Genomic DNA, 27773 nt, shown 5'->3' on the forward strand with positions numbered 1-27773 from the left:
ATACTAAAATGAAGAAACCTTAATTTTTTTAACCTTCATTTAAAAAAAAAAAAAAACAACTGTATAATATTAGATAAATAGTTTACAAGTATAAGTTAGCTCGATAGAGGTATTAGTTGTTCCTGAATAATGATATCTCAATCATTTATAACAACCATCCAACTAATCGTCCTAGAATTTAGTGTCAAGTTTGGATACAAATTATTTTTCTGTTTTTTAGTGGAAAATTTTTCTTTTAACAAAAGATTTTAGGTGGAATTTTGATTGGAGATATATTTTCACTTATCATCGAGCCGACTACTCTTTTGCTGTCAAAGCTGAAACTTGAGAATTTAAACGACAGGTTTGATGAATTTAACACGTTTAGACATCAAGATTCATTCAACTCCAACAAGATTCGTACAAGTGGTAAAGTAACCCCACCTTTGATTTTGTGTCTTGGGCAATTTTGGACCTCAAAAACTGTCTGGTTAAGCTTCACCTGCCCTGTCAAAAACACCATATGCTTCCCATTCTCCTCTGTCCTTGTTCATGAATCTTTGACTTCCAATCTGTTTACTCCCATTTTCTTGGATACCAACTACCGTATTCTTCATTTTCTTTAGTTGGTATCTTTTGTTTTCTTGAGTTACACCTTCCAATTAACATAAAGAAAGGCAAAAGCAAAACCCTGATCATCAGGTTATTGTTGTTTCTTTAAGTTTTTAACTGTTGTTAGTTTGAGCTCAGTTCACCAAGAAATATGATGGCGGCTTTATCTGTGGTGGGTTCATCAGTTGTGGACTCTCATTCTGGTCCATGTTTGTGCTTGGATGCATTGCCATCCACCAACATGAACCTGAAAGCTGGTGGGTAATTGGTTTTGCAAAGGAATTCGATGGAAAGAAAGCATGCGGTGGCAAGGCCAGGGTCGTTGGAGTTAGGCAGCTCTTTTGTAAATTCACGGCGTGACTGGAGGTCGTCATCCAAAATGATTCCAGGTATCGTGAATAAGAGTTCGAGGAAGCAGCGTAAGGACCGGAGACTTGTGGTTTCCAACAATTTAGGAGGGCAGTATGAAGATAGTTTTGAGGACGTTAAAACGGTTAGACTTTTCATAAATTTCTGTTTCGTCCTTTTTACAAGTATACAATTATAAGTAGAAATTATTGAGGCAAGACTTCATTGGAAAATTTTGGATTAAGTTTATTCAAGAATTTTTCTTTCTGATAATTTTCAATCCAGATTTATTTTACCCATTTCTCTTAGGTTAGGATTGTGCCTCTATTAAATGAAGTGAAGAATGTGTTGTTGGCTCAAATGTTTTGATGCTAATTTTATTTGCTGTGGCTAAATGTATATTTACTAGGCTTTGGTCATAAGAGACAATAATTTTCAGATTTGGCTCCTCTAACTTCAGCATGTAGAATTGTAGATTCATAATAATCAAAATGTAAAGTTTTTTGCTGGCACTCCTTTTGGCATATTCTGCAGTTTCCTGCTTAGTTGATTTGTTAGAATAAGGTAGCACTGGCAGTACCTGAAGCCCAATTCATGTTGAAAGATACACGGATGGAAGCTGTCTCATAGAGACTGTGTTAGTTGCAAATCCTTAACAACATCATAACGTGGACTTTGTCTGGTTTATATAAATCAAAATTTAAGGAATTATTAGTATTTGTAAAAGTTGATGGAGCTTATCTCAGGATTAATTCAATTGGTTCATGCCGTCATACTTAAGAGGTGGCATCAAGCAGGTTTAGTGTTCAAACCCTAACACTTACAACCCTTTTCTTATCCTTAGGCTGCAGCTTCCTTTGTAAAAAAAAAAATGATGAAGCTAGTTTGTTATACTTGTGATTGTTGCAAACGCTGATAAACTAAGCGTTCAGAGCAATGGTAGTGAATAGGGCTTTGGCTGAAGGATGACTATAGTCATCTCAGTGGTGTTTGGAACAATCTCTCAAACAACTTAATCTAATTTTCTATCTTCAAGTTAATTACCTTCAATCGATAAACCCAAGTCTTAGGCCTACTTTATTGACTGTGATTTTGTTGTTGCAGCAATTACTCAACTATTTCACATACAAAGCAGTGAGGACTGTTCTTAATCAGCTCTATGAGATGAATCCACCACAATATACATGGTTCTATCAGTAAGTGGCATCTCTGCTTAAGGCCAATGTTTTTATAAAAATAGTTTCTGATTGCCCTGTTGCATTCTGTGTTTTTAGCCTAACTGCACTATAAGTATGGGGGTTTATGAAATAGAAGCTTTTCAAATGATAATGGGCATCAACTTTTGATTTTTCTTCTATTAAGTTATGTTGCACTCTTCATTTTGGACATAAAGAAAGCTGTCTAATTAAATTGTTTTGATTTTTCTTGTATTAAGTTATGTTGCGCTCTTCATTTTGGCAGGTTTGCTGCAACAAATAAGCCCAGTGATGGCAAGCGTTTCCTATGCATCCTTGGGAAGGTAGTTTTAAGAGTCTTTTCTGGTCTATCTTTTTTTTTTGTTTCAGCAGAAATTGTAGGTTAAGAAATTTTTCACTCTTTTGGACAATATGAGCAAATTCATTGTGAGGTTTGAGAAACCTAAATGGCATAGAACCTGAAACTTGATATATTCCTTTTTTTCTTGATTCCTTTTATTAAGGGTGTAAACAACAGAAAGAAACGGTTTGTGAACAAGTTCAGTTTTTGTTCGTTTATATCTATTTATTAAATTTAATAAATGATCACGGATAATATTTTAAAATTCGTTAATTAAATGAATAGATCATGAAGATAGTAAAATTCGATCATGTTCAATTCATTTACAACTATAATTTTAAGTGTTAGAATGACAACTATAACCTATATAATATCAAACTAACTAACCTCATGTAAACCAGTGTATTTGATGTAAAATACAAAAGGAAAAAAAAAAAGACAAATGAGGTTATTCATCTTGGCACTGACAGGAGAAGCAAGAGCTTGCTGAAAGGGTGATGATAACACGGCTTCATTTGTATGGGAAATGGGTTAAGGTAATGAAAATATCTCTTACTAGAAGGTTTTAATTGATTGTTTCTTTAACAATTGATGCAAAAAAAACTGAACAAATGGAAATACATATATTCTGACCCTGTCTGTTATGTTGGTACAGAAATGTGATCATGCTCAAATATACAAAGAGATTTCGGATGAAAACTTGGAACTGATGCGCGAACGGCTCATAGAGACTGTGGTTTGGCCCTCAGATGACACAAACACAGAGAAGATTGGCTGAGGGGAAGCAATAAAATCTGATTTTTTTTTTTTCTTTCTTCTCTTGATATTAGCCTTAGATATCCTTTCTATAGAATCAATAAATTAATTTGGTCCCAAATGAATGCTGTTACTTTAATATTTTTTTACCCAGCTAATAAGCATTACTGAACGCTGTATATTGTAAATTGTATAGAAATACTATCCATCATTTCAGATGGTTCTCAATGAACTGAAGCTGGGATTGCTTAATGTGATTTAAACTTATGCATTTAAAAAAATTTTGGCAAAGTAGCTGCTTGGGTTTGCTTATTGAACTGTAACTTAGATCTTACAATTTGTATGTACATGTCTGTGTGTCTAATATGTACAAAATATGTGTTATAATTCATGTAGATATACTTTCATTACAATCTTCTCAAGTTTGTGTGATTCCATAACGATTCCATCGTGAGCAAGAGCTTCAAATCAATAAGCTTTTTTGTTTCTTTATGTTATTTTACTTCAGTCCAATTTTATTAAATTGTTCTTTGTCATTTATTGCATTTTCGATTCTATACATTTGATGATTTAAGCAACTTGTTTAAAACTTCAAAAGGACTCGTAAGTTTGATCATCCTTTTTCGAGTTAAAATGACTTGGTCAATTTTCATTTTGGTGCTCTTTAATCCAGTTTCAATCATCTGCTTTGCTTCAAAAGGTGAAGGTAATCAAAATCACATTTTCAAAATTTTGTTAATCTAAAATTCAAAATTAATTGGGATGCTTGATTGTTTCAGTATGATTCAATAAACTTTTAACAATTTTTTTAATTAATTTAAAACTTCACAAGTTTGATTTACGCAAATGTAATATCAATTCTCTAATATAGTTGAATTAATTTATATTTAATGTATTATCAATGTATAAATTTTATATATTATCAGTGAATCAAATGATGTCACTTTATTAATAAATAAATATCAATTCTTAAAATAAATATACAAAAATTAATATTTTTAAAAAATTTACTCATTAAAAAATCTCATAACCCTATTCATCTCATTAATAAAGTATCATTATTTGATTCATTAATAACATATAAAATTTATATATTAATAATGCATCAAATATAAATAATTAATCATTATAACCAATATATAAAAGGCAAAGAAATTTTTCATAGTTACTAATTAGTTGTTAATGTAGCTAGATTGGTGTTTCAATTTTTAAACTCATGTAAATACATACACGTAAATATTGTAATTTTGGATGTCTTTAAATGTTAAATATTCATTTGTAATTGATTATAACCCGTAGAATTTCTCATAATTCTTGAGATCTCATGTTCAATTTAAAAGTCGAAATTTTGGGTATCGATATAAATTTTGCATAAGAATCAAACTTCATCTTTCTTTTAAGATTACAAAAATTAGCATTTTTAGTAATAAATGAAAACTGTTATATATATATATATATATTTATATATTTATATATATTACCAAAATATATGTTTTCTAAAGTGCTTTAAATGTCTTTTTACAAAATCCAAAAGTTTGAAATCAATTTAATTTGTATTTGTGTTGAAGAAATCATGTTTGGAGGTTGATAAATAGCTTTTTGGAATGAAAAATAGTCAAAAGGATTCTAATGTCATTTGAAGGGAATTCAAATGATAAAATTTAAAATCAATATATCTGAAAATTTGACTAGAGCATTCAAATGCCTTGCAAGATTTTACATTCTTAGTAAAAATTTGATTCTAGTACTCCAATGCCATGTCTATGATATTCGGATGCACTTGCTGAAAATTTAAGAATCTTATCCATTAAATATGATACTTGATTCTAAAAGTGGTGATAAGACATGCTTATTCGATAACATCAATTGAGATTTATAAATACTTCCATTAATATTTATTTAGCACAAATTTACACTTTTACGTCCAATCTCTCAAAAATCATTTCATTCTCTCTCACTCTCAAATTTTTGTTCATAGTTCAAGTATGCTCAAAAAATTCTTAAAGTGCAATCTTGAATTTCTTCGGGGAAATAACATTTTCAAACAGTCTATTTGCATGGACAAAATGTTACCTTGAAAGGTTTCCTAAAATTACCTTGCCTAAGTTTTCTCTGTTCAAATTAGATTGCATTAGTCATACCCAAATACAACAATTTAAGGATAATATGCAACAGTTTAAGCCGTCCAATTGATCATAATTCACTTTATCTTCCATTTTCACTGAATCATTAATATATATATATATATATATGTATGTGTATATATATATATATATATATATAACAACAGTCGAACAGCTTTCCTTATCAATAATGCTTTATATCCTTTTCTCCATTACAGAAAAGAGAGAAAACAACTAAAAAAAAATGCTTTGTGCTATCCCTCAAGCATATGTACGCCAAAAGTTTGAAGAATATAGACAACCTTAACCATGTTTCAGAGCTGTCAGCTGTTAAAAATATGAAGCCACTACATCAAAGTTCAGGACCAATTTGGACAACAAACTGCTTCTGCTGTTGATTGTTGAACCGGGCTGACTAAATTTCACCATTTTTGCATAGATATTGGCGATCACATAGCCTTGATGGTTTATTCTGCACGCCCAAGGAATGTGGATAGCAGTCTAGCTCTGTAGACAGACATTGATTATGTTAAACATAAATGTTAAGGGCTAGCAAATTGCACTTTAAGAAGATGGGATTATATTAAGTATAGTACAAGTACCTACAATGAAATTTGTGTCCAGAAAAAAATTGATATGCTATGCTGTTATGACCATACCATCATCAATTTCTATTATGGGGACAAAAGCAATCTTGGGCCAATCTTCCCCTTTGTTTTTCTGCAATCGTTTCTCCAATAAAGGACAGTCTTCAATTCGTAAAACCGAGAGGGCTTCAGGCAGCTCCGGACCTGACATAGATTGAAGCTCAGGACATTTACTAATTTCGAGCTTTCTAAGAGAGGTGAGATGCTGGAGTGCTTCGTTGTTGAGTGATCTCAAGTTGGGAATTTCAACAATGTAAAGAAATGTCAGAGTTGAGGGTAGGAAACCTTCCTCTGGAAAAGAATCAACACCTTCACATTTACCCCTGATGCCAAAGATTTTAAGAGAGCAGAGCCTTTGCAAATCCCAGTTCATGAGGCCAGCGGTGAATTTTTCACAAAAGGAGACAAAAAATGAGTTCAAATTCAAAGGCAAACCACCTTCAGGAAATGACTCAAGCTCTGGACAGTTGCGTATCTTCAATGAGTTTAGTGATGGGAGAAGGGAGTGCATATTTTCAGGCAGTGATTTTAGCTCCATACAGTCAGAAACTTCAAGGCATGTGAGATTAGGAGCATACAGTCCACCAACTGGAAATGACACAAAATACGGGCATAAACTGATTCTCAGGGAGTTTAGAGATGGGAGAACCTGATTAGGCCCCTCTGAAACTGAAAGGGAATTTAGTTTACACCCTCGTACAACAAGATGATTAAGTTTTGGGAACAATTGCAGCTGGAGGGACTTCAGAGAATAGCAACTAAATGATATCCACAATGTTTTAAGTGAAGCATAAGTTGAACACATAGGCAATTCTAGTCTCTTGCACCTCATGATATCAAGTCTTTTCAAAGTGGCCAACATAACATCTTGGAGGGACAAAAGAGATGGGAAATCACAGATTTTCAGCTCTTCTAAACAAAGGCAATGCATCATCTCTTCGGGTAGAGATTCTAGTGTGCTGCACCCTCTAATTGTAAACTTGTGCAGTCCAGGCGGAATATTCTTCAAAAGCACCTTATCCGAATATCCCAAATGCAATTCGTAGATGGTTGGAGCCTGTGGAAGTGAAACCATGAGTTGCTGACAATCAATGATCATTAGTTTTCTCAATGAAGGAAGGTAGTTAGGCAACACCCCACTTAGCTTGGGACATTTTCGTATATGAAGTTCTTGAAGACATGGGAAATGTCCTTCCTCAGCATCTTTTTCAAAGGAAAGCCATTCCTGCCACTCCAACAGCCCCTCAAACCATAAAATTTCAAGACACCTAAATGGCTTAACTGTAGATAAACTGTTTCTGTAGAACTCAAGTCCGACTCTCTCAACTGCATCAAACCCAATGATAAAAAGCTCTTTGAGTGATGGTAGTTGCCCAAGTGGTGGTAAGAAGAAGCAGTATTTACAATGGCTAAGCCGCAAAGACACAATATTTGAGAATGAACAATCCCCTAGCCAATCAGGAAACTTTGTGCCACCGTAGCATTCAATGGATAGCCTTTTCAAGTTTGTATGAGGTTGAAGCTTGCTCAGTACATCTCTTTCAGTTGATGTATCAAGAGTATGATCACTCCATTTCAATATCAACTCATCAAGGTACTCTTTGTCTTTAAATTTTGCCTCCAAAGCATCTCTAGGATTGACAACATTTTGAAGATTGAAAATAGATAGTGTACCTCGAAGTTGCTGAAGCTCCCCCAATTCTGAAATGCTAGATCCAGTAAGGTTCCCCAAAACAAAAGCAGATAACGTTTGCAGATTTGTCAATCTACTCATTTGTAATGGCATCTCTTCTAGTCTTAGAGTCCCACTAATATCAAGATGACGTAAGTTGGTAAGTCTTCCCATTTGGTTGGGCAACTGATTGAGCGAGCCACAGTCTGCTAATAACAGTGTCAGCAAATTATACAAAGCACAAATAGATTCTGGTAGTCTCTCAATTGCAGTGAAAGACAGATCCAAGTAGCGGAGAAGTTTCAAGTCTCCTATTGAACTAGGCAACTCTGTTATATTATCATACTTGGACAAAGATAACACCCGTAAGCAATTTAATGTTGGCAATAGATCATGATACACTCGGTAAGGTAGTATTTCAACCCAAAAAAAGGGTTTTAGAGGTAGGAAGGTCCTCAGACACTTGGTTTCCTGGAAGGCATTGAACATTTGAGATTCATCATAAACAGTTCTTGCAAATGAAAAATGACGAATCGTCTTTGGGATTTCATTAGAGTTATTAGCCTCCAAACTCAAACAAAACCCTTTCGACACAAATTTGGCTAAATCATGAATGAGGTCATGCATAAAAAAGTGCTTTCTATTGCCACTTGATTGTTGGAAAAATGATCTTGACAGTAGATTGTTGAAGTACTCAACCCCCACTTCTTCCGGCCTCTTCTTTCCTCTAGGTTGAGGCAATAATCCTTCAGCCATCCACAACAGGACCAGATTCTTAATTTCAAAATCATAATCCTTTGGGAACATAGCACAATATGCAAAGCATCTCTTTAGATGTGAAGGCAGATAATGGTAGCTTAGTAGTAAAGCAGGGACGATGTTGTCATCATCATATGATAAGTCCCACATATTGCTTTCTAACACATTATGCCATTCTGTGACATCCCCTTTGGACCGAAGGAGACCTCCAACTGTTTTGGCAGCTAAAGGTAGGCCACGACATTTTTTCACAATTTCTTTACCGATGGTTTCTAGATTCTTTACTTGCACACTGGAAATCGCATTACCAAATGCATGGTTTGAAAATAGCAGCCAACATTGCTCATCTGTTAATTGCTTCAGATGATAAGAAGGAACAGTGCCCATAATTGATGCAACACTTTCATTTCGGGTTGTGACAATGATCTTGCTCCCTTGGGCTCCATGAGTTAAAGGTCTCCTTAAGGCCTCCCAATGGACATAATTTTCATTCCAAACATCGTCTAAGACTAGTAGAAATTTCTTACCCATTAAACATTCTGTCAACTTAACTTGAAGCAAATTAAGTTCCCCAACCTCACAACTCGAAGTGACTGCCTCGAGAATTGCTTTTGCCACTCGAAAAACATCGAAGTTTTCTGAAACACAAACCCATATTTTGAGGTCAAAGTTAAACAGTTGCTTCAGCTTGCTGTCATCATTGTAGACAATCTGAGCAAGGGTGGTTTTACCAATCCCACCCATACCAACGATGGGAACTACCCCTACTCCATCGCTACTTGAATCATCTGACAGCAACAACTTCATTATAGCTTCTTTATCATCAGCTCTCCCATAAACACTGGACTCATCCCCCAAGGAAGTGGTTGGTAGCTTTCTCAAATATTTTTCCCCAAAACCTTCTCTCAAAGAAAGGATATCTTTCTGTCTTTCAAGATACTCAACTCTCTCAAGTATGTCCTTCAGCTTAGATTCAATTCTCTTATGAAATGGATTAAGAGAAGAGATAAAATTCCATACCCTGGTTCTGCTGGTTTGGAATTCAGCTTCAGTTGCAACTTCATCCAGGAGGTCCTCCGCATCATAAACGGCATCTTTTAGCTCGTTCACCCACTTCTTTACATTGTGGTTCACGATTTGCTTCCCTTCTGCATCATCTAGCACAGCGTTGACTGACAGCAAGGTAGCTTCCAACTTTTGAAACAGTTGGCGGTCGAGTCTCTCTCCTCTAATGAAGTCGATGACATCACGAGAAGCCATCCGATCTAACAGAACTTGAAGAAAAGAAGAAAGAAAAGCTCCACCCACCAATTCAGCAGCCATGGTATTGAAGAATTGTAGGAGAAAACAAGTGTTTTTTTGTTGCAGATAGGAAATCCAAAAATTTGTTGAATCTATAGAACGGCCAGTGAATGCTTACTAAGTCATCGAGGGCGCCCATAGAATGAATCTATACATTAAAAGTACCGCTTAAACAATATCCTACGGCACTTCGCATGTTTTCAATTTTTTTCTTTTTTTTTTTTTAGTTTTTCTTTCGTATTTCAAAGAAATTTATCTACTTCCAAGTTCCGAGATAGTTTCGGCTGTTAGTTTAAACAAATTATTAATAAAATATACATATTTATTTCACTTATTACTTAATAATAAGTTATTAAACAATACATAAATTGCACTCATGTCTCTCAAAGTTGAAATTAAAAATTAAAATGTTTTTTAATAAATTCATAAACTTATTTTTCTTATTTATATAAATTTTTATATATCAAATTAATAACATAAAAATAGTATTATCATACTCACATTAAATGAAATTAAAACTAATCTCATTCTTTTTTACAAATTCGAAACCTACATGTATAAATTTCAAATTCTATTATAGTGGTGTACTGTTAGATTTTGTTCCCGAATAAAACGATAACTTTTTTTCGTGGATGGCAAATTGGATTTGCAGCAATGTGAAGGAAATATATGCATAAGCTAAAATAACCAAAAAAATTTCTCTAAACTTTGTTATTTTACTTAAATAAATTTTTATATTTCTATTACATTTAGAGTCGAATAAATTCTAAATCTTTATTTTACATCCTAATAAATTTTGAATTTTTATCTAAATAAATCCTTAATCTTTCTTTATACCTAAATAAATCCTTAATATAAATCAATTTTTTATTTGAAATAAAAACTTATTAGAATATAAATAAAAAAAATCAAACTTATTTGAATACAATAAAAACATAAAAATTTATTAAAAATAAAATAATTTAAGAACTTTTTTTCATATTTTAACCATATGCATAACAATAAAGATGCATGGAAAGCTACGTAATTAACTGTGATAACATATTAAAAGAAAAAAAATATATAGCTAATAAAACAGCTGAGAAGAAAAGGCAAAAGAAAAAAATATCCCACCACTTATTTTAAATTTTCTGTAACAGTTTCAGCAATTCTATTCAGTATCCTTTAATATACCAAAAAATTTCAGAAAAAAAAAAAAAAAAAAACTAACAACAACAACACTTCAAAAGAGTGTAACAGTTTTGCCAAATGGTAGCATTCTTAAGCAAGGAGCAAACTTTTGCGGCAGAAAACAACAAAGCCATTGATTAAAGTGATACACTAATTTGACAGGCAATATCTACAACTTCTCATGGTACACTATTATTATATGTACGATGCTCAATTGATACATACAAAAATTATCAACCCAAAATGTATGTATCATTATAATGCAATATTTTAATGTAAACTGACAGTTGATACCGAGAACGATGAGGCTCCCACACAGCTCCGACTGGGAAAAAAAACAGAACTGAAAGCGATGTGCTGTGCCTGCAAAAGAAAAGAGCATGAATTGAATAATTTGTATGTACCATACAACCATGAGTAATCGGAGATATATTCGACTTCAAAACAATATGAAAAATTTCCCTAAGAAAGTTAGCATGTGTACTCCAAATGAGAACCTTTTGATCTTTCATATTTGGAACTGCAGCTTGGGAACTTAGATGCAGGTAATTTCATTAATTATAAACCTTTCAACACGATAACAAGTGCCTGTAACCATTTAGATTTTTATGATGGAGCACTTGACACAGTCCAGTTCAATGGCTATAATCAATTAAAGCAATTAAAAATCAACTAAAAACTCACCATTTGGTTACAAGCCACAAGAGAAAGCCTTGAAAATATCTTACAAAACGATGCGGTGAAGACTGAAAAATAAACTGCCTCAAAATCTCTTTGTTTTTTGTGTTCAAGTAATGAATGAGCATGAACATGTTTAATTGTCCCCAAAGCCCATAGATTGCCCCAGCACTGTTCTCACACGGAGCTGTACCACAAATATTTATATTAGGTTAACCAGAAAAGTGAAATGAATGAAAAACAAATTCAAAAGATATAAAGAAAATGACCTTAACGTCAACACATGAATCATTAACCATATTCTTCAATTGAGAAACTATCCCAGCATTGCGCAGTTTTTCAAGCCGGCCAGATGCACCAGGACTCGATGGACAAGTAAGATTCACTATGGTCCAGACAGTTGCCGTACGTAACTGGCTATCATTACTCAGCAAAAACTTAATCATATAAGATTGATTCTTGTCACCTGTTTGTGGAAAGAGTTGGTGCATTACTGCTTCCTTGTGAAACTCGTTCCCACTCGCCACATTGCATAGTGCATACATTCCCTACATGGCAAAGAATTTATCATAAGCTAAAAAGAGAAAATTACAATTAACATGCTGTAAAATCATGGCTTTTATCATATATTTTTGTCCTTGTTATTTCAATTGTGAAAGAATGTATCTATGACCTCTAGAATCCTTACTAGAGTTGGCAACGGGTCAGGGCATGAGAGGTTTTTGCTCGTCTCAAATCCGACCCAATTTTATATTCATCAAACCCGAACCTGATTCGACCTGAAAATTTTTTTTTTCATTTTTTCATACCTGAACCCGACCTGACCCAATACTGTATAAACTGTACCCGACCCGAAATTAATAAAATATTATTTTTTAAATATAAATATTTAAATATATAATTATATAAATATATATAATTAATTAATTAAAAAATAATTTTTTATATAATATCGGGTTGGGTCGGGTTTGCCTAAAACCCAAACCCGACCCGACCCGACCCCAATTTTTTCTTTGCATTACCAGCCCTGACAAAATCCGAAACCCGATTTTCAAAAAAAAAAGAAAAGACCAACTCTATGAGGTTAGGTCGGGTCGGAATCCACCGGGGGCGAGTTGGGTTGCCAACCCTAATCCTTACACTTTTGATTTCGACACAATGTGACAGGACTACATACGGAAACCAAATCAAAGCCCTAAAAGAAATTTCCTAGAAATTTTAACTGTTATTGCCTTAAACATAAACACAAATAATCACAATTATAATTAGCTTATTTACCTGCACACACCATGCTTCAATAGATGAAAAACAAGTCATTGAAACCTAACATGTATAGTGAATTCCTATATGATATGTCTGCTTATATGCTGATTCACAACTTACTAGAAAGAACCCGCATAAATTAAAAAACATATACTATAATAGAATGAGTTTTCCAATCATTAAACACATAAAATAATATCATCCATAAGTTCAGGCAACTTGTCGAAATCCAACTCGCCAACTAACAAGTTTGCAAAATTTCTCCTCTAGTGGCAACTTTTCCATGTATTTCCAAAAGTCAAAATAGCATAAATGATTTGACTGGTTGACTGAGAAGGGCATGATTAAAGGTTGTAGATCTTGAGTGCCACTAAGAGAACTTTCTCCTGGTTAAGGACACAGAACAATTAAATATGAGATATTCATTCCAAACATGCATGCAAATTAGTTAAATTTTTAGTGCAAAATGGATTCGTTACAATTATATTTCCAAAATAAAATGTTAGCTTCAAAATATGGACTTACTAAAATGAGAAGGGTATAATTACACGTGTAGTAATATCTAAGGTGCCATATAGAGAAATCTCTCTTGGCTAAAGAGACAAAAAATGGCTGAAAATTGGGAGATCTTGTATCCAACTTTAAAAGCAATTTCAAATTTTAAAAGTTAAACAATTGAAATATTGAATGTTATATCTGTTGTTATTGCATTTTGTTGCTATTCAAATAACACTGCACTCTAACTCATTATTTCCCTAGAATCCAAACCTGTATCCCTATCTCAGTCTTTGAAGAACTCTGTAATTGTCTTCCAATGGCCCCTAATATAAGGCCATCTTCAGCAAACACAAACTCAATTGAGTTTATATATCCATCAACTAGATTACGAACCAGGGCCAAAGCTTGCTCTTGCACACAAGGCTCTGGATCTGCAATACAAATGTATGTTAAGCAGCACCTTGATTTGAACTTATGTCAGAACATAAGCTAAAAAACAATGTGAAGAATTGTAAGTAGATAAATCTCATTACCACAGATAAGGCTTGATAACATCGATGCAGTAAGCTCTGAGAAAACATCTTCTTTCAACCTGTTGTCTGCTAGGAATACAAAGTTCTTCAAAGCCCACAAAGCATTTGACCTGACAGCCGATTCCATAGACTTTGCTAACTCAACCAGCTGTTTTATCCCTCCACATTGTATAAAAATAGACTTCCGTGTTGTAAAATCAACCACTACGTTGCAAATAGCACCAAGTGCAGCAACCTAGAAACAACAAGATTTAATGGACAGTTTAACATCCAGCCAATTCATAAGCTTTGAGATCAGCTAGAACAAGAGGGATTAACATGTAAACTATACGCAACATAATTTTTGGACAATTAATGTAAAAATTAATCTTGCACGATGTGTTTTCTTAATGATTAATCTTAAATTGATATAAAGAGTGAATAAAGGCATATAGCAGAGGTTCAAGGCTTGAAGCAGTCTTTCAGGTCGATAGCAGCTTCCAAATTTCACAGCACCTCCATAATATTGACTTGTTTTGATACCAAATTGCACCTTGTTAGGTTTTAATAAAAATAAAAGGCGAAAAGAAAAGGGGAAACATCATATTCATAACCCATACAGCATCTACCAAGGGAAAAGCATCAGGTCCTTCTGGTTTCTGCTGCCACCTAAAGCCCACACTCAATAATATGGTAAGCCAAAACTGGTCTCCGAACAGACAAAACCAAATAAAAAAAGAAAAAAGAAAGAATCAAGGAGATAAATTTAAGAAAATGCCAGAAATAGGTCGACCTAACACAGTTTAATTCAATGATATGTTTTTAGATATAACTCAGAGATGTCAGAGCCACAAATATTAAGAAAGAAATTAGGAAAGCAAAATTTGCTTGAAATCAGATAACTGAACGTTGAAATGATACTCCTGCAAATTTTTTTCCCTTTTGGGTTTTGACAAAAAAATGCAGGCATTACCTACCAATTATGCAATTCCAATTTTAACAGCTTGATTACCTGGACAGAAGTCGAAGGGTCAAGAAAAAGTTGAACCAAAGGTATCACAATAATTTCGTTCATAAAATGACCTGCACTCAAATTCTGAGTTGGCGTTTCATCAGATATATTTTCATATAAATATCAAAACAAAAAACTGCAAAATTGTTATCACATTACAGACCTTGATTGATCGAGTGACACTTTTCAAACATATACAAGCTGCAGTGCGTACATCAGCACTATTATCAGTTAGTGCATCAGTTACCAAATTCAACACCTGTAATTATGAGAAAATATGAGAAAGTTAAATGAAGTTGAAGATTCAAACAAATAAGAATCTCCAATAAGAATTGCTTGAGAGAGTGCCACTAGAGAAAATTACAGAAAAAATGCCTGAGATAACATTTTATATAAAATTACTGTAACATTTGCTTCAAGGGAACACAGCATACATGCTAAGAAGCTTTGTAACCTAATTTATAACTTCACTGAAAAGTATAAAAGAACTATAATGATGGCAAAATTTGAAGGTTGAGATGTTGGAGATTAATAGCAAACAAAAAAACTCAACAAGAAGACAACTCATAAGAATTTGAATAATGGCAAAAAATGATTATTGGATTAAAAGGGATAGAAGTTCACCACCAAGACTAGACACTAAGGGATACGGAAATATCACCCTAAGAATTTTAATCAAGAATACAGAACAATAGAAGTTCACCACTCTAAGAAATCCACCTAAGAGATACAGAACTTGAAGAACAATCTAAAAGATTGCTTAAGGATAAAGAAAACTCCATTATGTCTTTTACCAAAGAATAATAGCAAATAAATAGGCTACAAACATCCCTCCATGCATGAGAACTTCACAGATTGAATTGCTAAAATCGTGCCTAAAATCATGGGATTTGCAGTGAACATAATAATCTGTAATGTGAACGCAATTATCTACCCATTTACTCTTGCAAATCACATGATAATATGTTGAATATTTGGTGTTTAGGTTCATCCATGAATCTGACCATAATTCCCATCCATCTTCATGCTCTCCTTTCCCAGCTAGTGTGAACACAATCTCACTATTCCAACCCATCTTATTTCTGCATTTGTTTAGTGAATTTGGATCAAGGATAGGCCCATCCTATTTTTGGATAAGTCTTCCTTAGTTTCAGCCCAAGTTGTAAGATGTCTTGACACTCCGGTGTCAATCTCTTCTAGTTGGTAAAGACTTGTCCTCAAGTTTGAATTAGTCTTTTCACCATGGTAGGATGACAAATCAACAACATTCAAGGTGAGAGATACTCCATAAGGGTGTTGGGAAGCTTTATCTTGTAGGCGTTCTCTCCAATTCATTGTGAAACTTGAAATGGGCCATTTGCCTTAGACTGTAGCTTACCAAACTTCTCTTGTGGAAACCTTTCTTTGTGCAAGTAATCCCACACCAAATCATGTTCTTTGAATTTCACGCCTTAGATGAATGATTATTGTCCTTTTATATTTTTTATTTTTTTGCAAAATCCAATTCTAAACCTGTTCATGAAATATTTTGATACTCTTGGGTCTTTCTTCTACATCTCCATCAAAATGCCGGTTAGTATAAAATTGAATTAAATCCAAAGGACAAATTGCATTCTTACCAAGAACAATTTCAAAAGGGTTGCAATCAATGGTTTGACTTGGTGAATGGTTGTAGGCAAACTCCACTTGTAGTAAAACAAGTTCCCATTACTCTAGTTTCTTTCTCGCATAACTCCTCAAGAAAATTTTCAAGCTGTAATTGATAACTTCAGTTTGCCCATCGGTTTGGGAAGGATGACAAGGGTTGTAATTAAGACTAGTAATAAGCTTCCTCCAAAGGGTTTACCAAAAATGACTTAAGAACTTGGAATCTCGATTGAACACCATGGACTTTGAAATATCATGTAACTTCACGCTTTCTCTAAAATACCAATCAGAAACATGAGAAGTATCGATGGTTTTGTTACAACGGATAGAATTTACCATCTTGTAAAAAAGATCCACAACCACCATGATAGAATCCTTGTTCTGTTGAATACTTGGCAATCCCACTACAAAGTCCAAGCTGATATTATCCCTTCCAAAATGTTCTCCCAATGTACCATCATCAACTTTAGTGAAAATGACTCGTCTTTAAGGACTATGCAAGCAATTAGCGTTGAAGAGAAAGCCATCATGTAACAGAAATTGGTTATGTGCCCCAAGGTTGCATTCCCTCCAAAGTCTATCACAATAGAAAACCCCCTCATAAAGTTCTTTGAGCAAATCAAAGTCAATAACTTGATCAGCCATAATTCCCAATCTGGAGTGCTTTAGGCTCAAAGCTTCTACCACCATCTTAGGAATTCCATATTTGTGTGACGGCGAAGTAATAAGATTGAAGAAACTCCATCCTCGTTACATGCCTTCGATTGAGCTTGTGTTGGCTGTTAATGATCTTCAATACCTAATGATCAGAATATAGAACAAATGACTTGGCAAGGGGGTACTAACTCAAAAGGAACAAAACTCTATAAATAGCATAGAACTTCTTGTCATAAATTGAGTTCTTCCATTGGGAATCATTGAGCTTCTCACTCAAAAAGGCAATTGCTTTTCCCTCTTCATTAAAGCAAGCATCTATGGGGCTTACATCACACCATACTTCATTCTTATAGTGTTTCTCTACAGAGAATGCAACCAAACAATGTTTGTTGATCTCGATCTCATTTCCTCATTGGAACCATGACCTTGTAGGGATGAGGATGTTCCACGTTTTTTTAATCCAGCCGCTGCACCAAGAGAGTGGATACCTTATTCTCAAAGCTGTCACCATCAATAATCACTTCACATACCTTATCATGAGCAGTGCACTTAGTGTGGAATTTATTCTTGTGTAACCAGTCTTCTTCCTCTACATGCACATCACTCAACCCGTATTGTATAACAAGTGAGGATTCAAGATCACCATAGGTCTCCTTAACACCTTCTTCAGGATCCTGGGGTACTTCAATAATTTCTCCTTCACCATCTTCAAGAACTTCATCTTCAAACAACATAACTATCTTGAGATTTGGACACTCATAATGTATATGCCCAACTCTTTGGCACTTGAAGTCTCTTTGGGTTTAAGTGTTGATAGCACTATATTGTGGTTTGTTGGGAATGGCTACTTCCTTCTTTAGGTGTAGATTTGAAAGGGGTTTGGAAAAAACACTGGTCTTGGACGTGCTTCCCTTGTTAATGTATTCTTCCTCCAAAAGATCCCTTTACTTCAAGTTATGGAGCCTAAGGAAGACGTCTTGACGAAAGTTGTCTGGGAGATACTTCCTATTCAACTCTCTATTCATCTTCTCCCAAGTTGCAATTTTTCTCCTGCTTTCTCTTTCCCTTTGCTTCTTCAAATTTTTCCACCAAAAAGATGCATGCTTTTTGAGTTTGATAGCCACTAGCTTCACCTTACGATGTTCAAGGGCATCATGGTATTTGAAGCTGCGGTCCACTGTGTGTAGCCTATCTAAGAACTCTTCAGATTACATCTTTCCTTTGAACTCAGGAATCTCTATCTTTAGATTGAATATGCTATGTTGATGTTGGTTTCTATGTGGATAGTCTCTAACTTGCCATGGGTGAAGTAGGATGCTATCATCAGAATCACTATTGTTTCCATGGTATAGATTGGTTTCTCCTTCATCTTCTTCGTTCCCCCTTCCTTACCTCATTATCTCCTCTCTCTCTTTTTGCATATGCAACTATTGTTGTAGTTGAAGGATCTGTTGCCGCATCTCCTCTATGAAGGTATCCCTTAGGTCAACATTGGTAGTTGTCGCAACGTCAGTGTTGGCTTCAACCTCTCTGCTAGTGCTTGACAACGATGACCTGCCATAGCTTTGATACCAAATTGATGGTTGAGATGTTGGAGATCAGTAGCAAACAGAAAAACTCACAAGAATTTGAATAATCGCAGAATATGATTATTTGATTAAAAGGGATAGAAGTTCACCACCAAGACTAGACACTAAGGGATACAGAAACACCACCCTAAGAATTCTAATAAAGGATATAGAACAATAAAAGTTCACCACTCTTAGAAATCCACCTAAGAGAAATAAAACTTGAAGAACGATCTAAAAGATTACTTAAGGATAAAGAAAACTCTATTTTGCCTTCTACCAAAGAATAACAAAAAATAAATAGGCTAGGAACATTCCTTCAAGCATGAGAACTTCACAGATTGAATTGCTAGAATCGTGCCTAAAATCATGGGAATTGCATGTGAACACAATAATCTTAAATGTGAACGCAACTATCTATTCATTTACTCTTAAAAAATCACATGATAATATGCTGAATATTTGGTGTCTAGGTTCATCGATGAATCTGACCATAATTCCCATCCATCTTCATGCTCTCCTTTCCCAGCTAGTGTGAATACAATCTCCCTATTCTAGCCCACCTTATTTCTTATGGGAAAATATTTAGTTACAACTTGTTGTAATCTGTATATATTTGTATCCCTAAAATTGAGAATTTGTATCTCTAGAATTAAAGATAGAATATTAGGATAGTCAATCCCTTAATTATAGGGATCAGTTTTTAGGAAGATTTAGTTTCCTAGTTTAACCCCTAGTTAGTTGTATATAAACCTAAGGTGCTTGTATAATTCTTAATGAGCAGTTTTCACTATACATTCAGTTTTACTCTTAGTTTTTCACACAGTGTTACTTCTTAGTCTTTCCACATGGTATCAGAGCTTTAGGCTCCTCTTGGCAAGCAAAATTTTTCAGCCTTCATTGTTGACTTCTATTTTAGGCCTTCATTGCCGAACCTTGTTTAGGCCTTCATTATCAAACCCTATTAAGGCCTTCATAGCCATTTTATTTTTCCCTTCTTTAGCCTTCATTGCTAAGAGTTATTTCTGGTTATATCTTAAGACTTGTTTCAGTTCAAAGAAAGATATCACTACCACCCAATTTGAGGAAGTGTCAACTGAAAAAATCACCGGAGTACTATAGATGTCTCAAAAACAAAGAGAGTTGGATCAAGAAGAGATTGAGAAGCTAAGAACCTATTGAAAACCCTTGAAAAGCCTACTAGAGTATGTTCCTTACGTAAGGTCTCTAGTTCAAGTAAAGCTTATGGTTCTCATGGATTAAATGTCTCGGTTAAAACCTATTACAAGTTCTTGGGTCATTGATTCAGGAGCCACAAACCATATGACACATTCCTCACAGAAGTTTAGTACATATACCCTGTGTCCCAGTAATAAGAAAATTGTTGTTGCATTTGGTTCACTTACTATAGTGGCAGGATTAGGAGATGTTCAAATTAATCCCTCGTTTGTTCTTAAAAATGTTCTTCATGTTCCTGGATTGTCTACTAATCTGATATATATATATATATATAAAAACTACCAGAGATATGAATTGCAAAGTGACTTTTTATCCCACTTATTGTGAATTTCAGGACTAGAGTTTTGGGATGAGTATTGGACTTGCTAAGGAGAAAGATGGACTATACTATCTTGAGACATCAAACAACGCAAGTAATGTCAAGAATAGTTTACCTTTGTCATTTCTTTCTGAAAAATCTCCCAATAAAGACAAAATCTGGCTTTATCATTTTCGTCTTGGACATCCTTCTTTTGAAACTTTGAAAAACATGTTTCCTTTATTCAAAGGATTAAATGCCGAAAATTTTCATTGTGATGTTTGTGAACTTGCAAAGCATAGATGTGTGTCTTTTTCAGTTAGCAATAAACGAAGTTCTACTCCTTTATACTTGATTCATAGTGACATATGGGATCCTTATACAATTCCTAATATTTGGGGTGCAAGGTGATTTGTTTCTTTCATAGATGATTGTATTAGGGTCTCTTGGATATTTTTATTCAAATTCAAATCAGATGTGAATAGTGCATTTTTAAGCTTCCAAAACATAATCCAAAATCAATTTGAAGTGAAAATCAAGAGATTTAGGTCTGATAATGCAAGAGACTATTTCAACCAGAGTTTATCTACCTATTTCCAAAAGGAAGGGATTATCCATGAGTCATCTTGTGTTAATACCCCACAGCAGAATACAGTGACAAAGAGGAAAAACAGTCATTTACTAGCCACAACCCAAGCTTTACTTTTTCAAGCAAACGTACCCAAATCCTACTAGGGGAAAGCTGTTCTCACTGCCACACATATTATAAATAGGTTACCTTCAAGGGTTTTGGGATTGAAAACTCCTATGGAACTACTCTCACAATTCTATCCCAACTTTAATACCACAAACAACCTCACACCTAGGATATTTGGTTGTACATCATTTGTTCATGTTCACAGTCACAATAGGGGGAAGTTGGATCCTAAAGCAATTAAATGCATTTTTGTAGGATATTCATCAACTCAGAAAGGATATAAGTGTTATCATCCTCCAACCAAAAAATTATGTGTTTGCAGATGTCACTATTGAAGAACGTAAACTATTTTTACTCAACCTTATCTTCAGGGGAGACTTTATTCATGGAAAATAAGGATAAAGACTTCTTTTTGCTTGATTTATCCTCTTCTTCAACATTTTCACCATTAATTCTTCTGAGTCGAAACCTATTTCTGTTGAGCCCAAGTCAAACACTGAATTTGAGTCTGAACCCATTCCAAACACAGAAGATGTGACAAAAGATAATATTGTTCTTGATTCTATGAAGGAATTACATGTGTACTCAAGAAGGAAAGTTCCAAATCTTGAACCAGTGCCAGTCCAAGAACCTGATCCTAACTCTAAAAATGAGGTAATTACAGTCTTTGACTCTATTTCTCAAAATGAGCATGAATCTCCTAAAATTAGTGATTATGATCTACCTATTGCCATTAGGAAAGGAACCAGAGAATGTACTAAACATCCATTATACCCAATCTCTAATTTTGTGTCATTTGAAATATTCTCACCATCCCACAAAAATTTTCTTGTGAGCCTAAACACTATTTCTATTCCAACTATATTATCTGAGGCATTATCCAATGAGAAATGGAGGCAGGCCATGAAAATAGAAATGGAGGCCTTGGAGAAAAATAAAACAAGGGAATTGGTAGAGTTGCCTACAGGAAAAAATCCAGTTTGGTGTAAATGGGTTTTCACTGTAAAATTAAAGGCAGATGGTACTGTTGAAAGGTATAAACCCAAGCTGGTGGCTAAAGGCTACACTCAAACTTATGGAGTGGATTATCAGGAAACTTTTGCTCCAATTGCCAATATGAATATAGTTAGGATTTTGTTATCCTTAGCTGCAAATTACAATTGGTAGCTTCAACAATTTGATGTAAAGAATGCCTTTTTACATGGGGATTTTGAAGAAGAAATATATATGAAAGTTCCACCGGGATTTGGAGGTCATCTAGAAACAAGCAAAGTATGCAACCTGAAAAAGGCTTTATATGGCTTTAAACAGTCTCCTAGGGTCTGGTTCGAGAGATTTGCCAAGGTGATGCTAGCAATTGGATATAAACAGAGTCAAAGGGATCACACACTGTTTATCAAACACTCAGATTCAGGAAAAGTCACAGTTATGTTAGTATATGTTGATGATATAATTGTAACCGGAGATGATGAAAAAGAGAGAGAATCTCTAAAACAGTGTTTAGCCAAAGAATTTGAGATAAAAAAGCTAGGGAGATTGAAGTACTTCCTAAGAATTGAAGTTGCTCTCACTCACGGCATGGTATTTTCATCTCACAACAGAAATATGTGATGGATCTTTTGAAGGAAACAGAGAAGCTCGCATGTAAACCTGCAAGTACCCCTATAGATCCTAATCATAAACTTGGAGAAGCTAATAAAAATGCTATGTACTAGGGATTAGTTGGAAAACTTATTTAGCTCTCACATACTAGACCTGACATAACATATGCTATGAGTATGATAAGTCAATTTATGCATAGTCCTAAAGAAGTGCACCTACAGGCTATTTACTGTGTACTACACTATTTGAAGGCTAATCCTGGGAGAGGTATCTTGTTCAAAAGAAATTCGGGGTTGTTACTAGAGGCATATACAGATGCTGATTATGCAGGTTCGATAACTGATAGAAAATCTACCTCAAGCTATTGTACTTTTCTAGGTGGTAATCTTGTAACTTAAAGGAGTAAAAAATAGAATGTGGTGGCACGATCAAGTGCTAAAGCAGAGTTTAGAGCAATGACTCAAAGAATTTGTGAACTACTAGGGTTAAAGATTATCATAAAAGAGTTAAAGATCAAATGGGATGGACCAATGAGACTTTACTGTGATAACAAGTCTGCAATAAGCATTACACACAATCCTGTTCAATATGACAGAACAAAACACATTGAAGTAGACCGGCACTTCATAAAGGAGAAACTAGACAATGGGTTGATTTGCACATCATATGTTACAACCAAAGGTCAACTTACAGATGTTTTGACTAAAGGTCTCAGCAGTGCAACATTTCAAGAAATTATTTCCAAGCTGGGAACAGAAAATACCTATTCACCAGCTTAAGGGGGAGTGTGGGAAAACATTTAGTTACAACTGGTTGTAATTTGTGTAGTTGATTGTAATCTGTATATATTTGTATCCCTAAAATTGAGAATTTGTATCTCTAGAATTAAAGACAGAATATTAGGATAGTCAATCCCTTAATTATAAGGATCAATTTTTAGGAAGATTTAATTTTCTAGTTTAACCCCTAGTTAGTTATATATAAACCTAAGGTGCTTGTATAATTCTTAATGAGCAATTTTCAATATACATTCAGTTTTACTCTTAGTTTTCCACACAGTGTTATTTCTTAGTTTTTCCACATTTCTGCATTTGTTTAGTGGATTTGGATCAAGGATAGACCCATCCTATTTTTGGATGAATCTTCCTTACTCTCAACCCAAGTTGTAAGATGTGTTGACACTCCAGTGTCACATAAAATAGACAATGAAATCTCAAAGTTGTTTGTTTATGAGCTGAGATCTACTGGTGAGTCACCTTAAGTACCTCAAATAGACACCACAGATTCCTAGGGATAATATTTTTTGAAAATTGCTGTAACTGCCGTTTTGGCAATTGGATATTTCTTTTGTTGTCCTAGCAAAGGCAAGACCAATAGGCCTTTACTAGTCAAAGTAGAGCCTAGAGGTCCACTCTCCAAGATTGGAAAGTTCAATTAAACAACATAAGGATAAAGAACCTTTAACCCTTCAAGAAGCAACAGTAGGCATTTGTGATGCATTTTTCTTGGGTTTAGGCATTATGAAAGTGGTGAAAATCTATTTCAATACTAAAAACAGTTTATTACCAGCAGCATCACCTAATGGTGATGAAGCAGCTGGTGGCTAAAAGGTAGCCAAGGTATGATTCCCTATGCCTGAAACTTTCCAGTGAGCAATAATCTTTAGCCTCCAACTATGCCTTCTTGCTATAAAGGATAGGTTTCCAAGCAGGAAGCAGGCTTTCTGTTTATCTTCCTTTACATCTTTACCCAGCTACATCCAAGAGGGCAGTCAGGAACATTTCCCGAAAAGTGGGAATCCATCAAAATAAAAAGCAGAGGACATTACCTCTGACCGTAATGCCATTAATATATTTAAAGTACTAACTAGCAGAAAACAAGATATTATACAGAATTTATTTTTGCAAGTGTGTGTCAGTTGAGGGGGAGGGAGGCAGTTCACTTTGTTACATTTAATACTGACTATTAAACTATTAATTGATACAAAACTAGCACTCTAGCAGTTCATTGCCTAAGGGAGTAGAATAGCATAACCAAAAGACAGCCCAAGTAATTCTTACATAGAATTCAGCTCTCTATCCCATTTCTCTCCACATTTCCTGTTTTCTACTACTTTGTCACTAATTAAAACAGGTTCAGTGTGTTTAGTTCTTTTCTGGATAAGTGACAATTAAAAGGTAAACATGGAATTAAAAACAATTAACCATGCATGTTAATATACTCCATAAGAAAAACAAACCTGCAATGAGAGGAACTTAGACCTGCAACTCTCCAACTTTGAGCACATATCAGCTAATGCAAGTAATATACCCTCATAATGTCTGGGATGCAATGGGCCTTTTTGTAAGTGGTGATGTAGTTTATCAATAGCATTGGCCTCAAGAGCTAATTTTTGAATGTCCTCCCTTTGTGCAATTAAACTGGAAAAAGCAAAAGGAGCCTCATATCCAACTTGACCAGGATCATCAAGAAGCTCAAGTAAAATATGTATTAATGTAGTTTTGATCCCTAAATCTTGCAAGAAGTGGGGAGAAGTGTTCCTTATGACAATCAAGCACATGCAAGCTAGCAACCTTGTTCGAGGGTACCTATCCTTCACTAGATCAATAACAGAACTCAAAGGTCTTCCAATTTCAGGTCCAGCAAATTTCGAAATAACTTCAGGATTATTCTTAAATATTGCGGCTATAGACTCTAAACTAGCATCTCTCTGACTTAAAGAACCACCTTCAAGAAGACTATCCAGCTTCCTTAGAATACCAGCATCAAACAATGCCTTCTGCTCTAAACTAGTCTTACAAGAGTGAGTAATTATACTTGCACCAAGTCCACTGACATTTTCATTCTCACTATTCAGTAGTGAGATAAGGAACTCCATGTTTTTCCGTTGAAGGAAATCATACTTTGGGGCCAATTTTGATTGATAAATCATTCTTAGGGCACGAGCACCAGCATCTACCACCTGAAGAAAGCAAAGCCATTGAAGTTATTAAAAAGTAAGAGACAGAGCAAAAGGAATACAAAACTCCAGAGAGGCATAAAACGAGAGTCCTTACTTTCTACATGCATTACATGAGGATATTATTTGAAAAGGTTTAAAGAGATAAAAGAATCTTTCTGATAGTCTCAAATCTGCCACAGAAAAGAGAGACAACTGATCATTCACCACCTCAGGAGCAGTGATGCTGCAGCAGATTCAGAAATAGAAACTCTATGGGGGCACCATAGAGCTTTTGAAGATTCTTTGAACAAACCAAGCATTGATGTTTGCAGTGAGATAAAATAACAGATAAACATATACGGACTAAAGAGTACTCAAAAGTGTCACCAACCATGGTTAAGACAATGAAACTTGATTCATATGGTTTAAGATGAATGAAAATGGCATAGACTGTACCAAAGGACACCAGACCCCCAAAAAGGATCTGTATGGAGACAATAACAACAATACAGTTCCATATGAATTGGAATTGACAAAAAAGATTACCATAAGCAATATCACAAAATTCATAATTGAGATGGCTTAGCTGAGTTGAACAAACAGTTAATGGTTATAGACTTATAGTTAATAGTACAAAAACATTGTAGCCTTCTTTTTCACAATCCCATACCATGATTTCTTTCTTTCCTTTATGCAATTAATCTTAATCTTTTTGTAGCCTCCTTTTGCACAATCCTCTATCATGATTTATTCCTTTCCTTTATGCAATTAATCTTAATCTTTTCTGCCGAAAAACTACTGACTTAAAATTTTTTGAGGCAAATAGACGAAGAATGCTAGAAACTTATTTCGAAAACACAAAAGTCCTCCAACGTTTCCATATTATTATATGACATTTTTAACAAACATACCAAAAAAAAGGAAAAAAAAAAAAAAAAAGAAAGAAAGAAAAGATTTCGTTTGCATTACAGTACTATTTTTTCCCACCATTTATGAGATCTTAAAAAAAACATATATTATTTCAAAAAAAAAAAAAAAAGAAACAGTATATTAAAATGGTATAAAGATATTTGGCAGAGAAGATAGCATCCTAACTGAGCAAACAGAACAATCACTCATTTAGGTAAATAAACTAAATATACTTATACAATCTAAAACAAAAACATTATATCTAAATTCCAATTTCTCTTCTTTTTCTTTTTTTTTTTTTTGTCTTCAAAATTTCTCGATAAGAAATAGATGCCAAATTACACAAGAAGAAATCTTTTTTTTTTAAGCTCAAAATAAGTTAACAAAACGTTAACTATAACTGAAAATTAAAAAAAAATTAAATGGATCAAATAAAGAGAAACAATTTCAGAATTTTGAAATCTCGTATTCTCGTTTTTCCCATCAATTCCCAATTCGATTCAAAATTTTACTATTTAAGATTAAAAAGTATAGATAATAATCACCTTTTCATTAGAATTTGAGAGAAGCCGCAAGAGATTAAGAAAGGCGCCGGCGTCAAGCACAGCTTGTACTCCGGCATCGAAGCCACAAGCGAAGCTACCGAGAACCGTGGCTGACTGGACCAGAATGTTGTTAACATTGTTGTTGTCGCAGTTGCTGTCCATGACGTCATCGGCAGAATCGGCTAGGATGCCGGCGACAGCGGGGACGGCGCCTAGCTTGAGGAAGGAAAGCTTCTTGGTACGATTCCCTATTATTTGGTTTTTAACCTCGCGAAGGGCCCTGACCTTCACCTCTGGCTCGTCGGAGGCCAACCGCGAGAGGAGCTCGATCGGCCGGCGGCTGTTGACAGTGGCGCTTGGCATCACGGTGAAAGTGGCAGTGGCAGTGGCGGTGACGAGTCCCACGGAAGTATATAATTTATTGTAGGAGAATATTTGGAGGATTTTGATTGCTATTTTTTTCTAGTTTTGTTAAGGTCAATTTAATTTCAACCGAAGTTTCAATTTTTTATTTTTAGTAACATTGAGTTTAGAAGGGAAAAAAATGGTTTCGTATTTTTCATCTATTTACTCGTATATTGATAGGATCGAGCTTTAAATTTTGTTATTGCTACATTTGTTAATTTTGTTTGAATATACATTTAAAATTTTGGTAATTTATATTATATTTATTTTTTATTAAATTCATATAAAATATAAAAATTATTATATTATAATTCATATCAATTACTAAATAAATTTATATTTGATACATAGTTATTATATAAATTTTATATGTCGTCAATAAATCAAATGAGGACATT

At 34.4% G+C, this 27773-nt stretch overlaps 3 protein-coding genes across 7 annotated transcripts; 1 reads left to right on the top strand and 2 right to left on the bottom strand.

The window, feature by feature from the left end:
• The first annotated feature begins 446 nt into the window (after positions 1 to 446).
• On the top strand, positions 447 to 3543 carry LOC111285292 (chaperonin-like RbcX protein 2, chloroplastic). 2 transcript variants are annotated; one of them, XM_089762090.1, is made up of 5 exons: positions 478 to 1084; positions 2044 to 2135; positions 2401 to 2458; positions 2946 to 3011; positions 3131 to 3543. In XM_089762090.1, the coding sequence occupies exons 1-5, from the start codon at positions 878 to 880 to the stop codon at positions 3251 to 3253; spliced, it is 546 nt and encodes a 181-aa protein (XP_089618216.1). In that variant the 5' UTR covers positions 478 to 877; the 3' UTR covers positions 3254 to 3543. The 2 variants fall into 2 exon arrangements, with proteins under 2 accessions (XP_089618217.1, XP_089618216.1); XM_089762091.1 differs by lacking the exon at positions 2946 to 3011 and having other exon boundaries at positions 447 to 1084.
• A 1987-nt stretch (positions 3544 to 5530) lies between these two features.
• LOC111285625 (putative disease resistance RPP13-like protein 1) lies at positions 5531 to 10058 on the bottom strand. 4 transcript variants are annotated; one of them, XM_022875158.2, is made up of 3 exons: positions 7676 to 10058; positions 6014 to 7327; positions 5531 to 5861 (listed from the first exon to the last, which is right to left on the bottom strand). In XM_022875158.2, exons 1-3 carry the CDS (start codon positions 9753 to 9755, stop codon positions 5770 to 5772), a joined length of 3486 nt encoding a protein of 1161 aa, XP_022730893.2. In that variant the 5' UTR covers positions 9756 to 10058; the 3' UTR covers positions 5531 to 5769. The 4 variants fall into 4 exon arrangements, with proteins under 4 accessions (XP_022730893.2, XP_022730892.2, XP_089618219.1 ...); XM_022875157.2 differs by having other exon boundaries at positions 6014 to 10058; XM_089762093.1 differs by having other exon boundaries at positions 5961 to 10058.
• Positions 10059 to 11011: 953 nt separating this feature from the next.
• LOC111284818 (ARM repeat superfamily protein) lies at positions 11012 to 27519 on the bottom strand. The gene is made up of 9 exons (XM_022873786.2): positions 26971 to 27519; positions 24815 to 25537; positions 15031 to 15126; positions 14868 to 14951; positions 13877 to 14111; positions 13614 to 13774; positions 11852 to 12130; positions 11589 to 11769; positions 11012 to 11267 (listed from the first exon to the last, which is right to left on the bottom strand). The coding sequence occupies exons 1-8, from the start codon at positions 27331 to 27333 to the stop codon at positions 11719 to 11721; spliced, it is 1992 nt and encodes a 663-aa protein (XP_022729521.2). The 5' UTR covers positions 27334 to 27519; the 3' UTR covers positions 11012 to 11267; positions 11589 to 11718.
• Between the last annotated feature and the right edge of the window lie 254 nt (positions 27520 to 27773).

Source organism: Durio zibethinus, chromosome 6, assembly GCF_047325235.1.
Source record: "Durio zibethinus cultivar Kanyao isolate XHJ-2024 chromosome 6, ASM4732523v1, whole genome shotgun sequence".
NCBI lineage: Eukaryota > Viridiplantae > Streptophyta > Magnoliopsida > Malvales > Malvaceae > Durio > Durio zibethinus.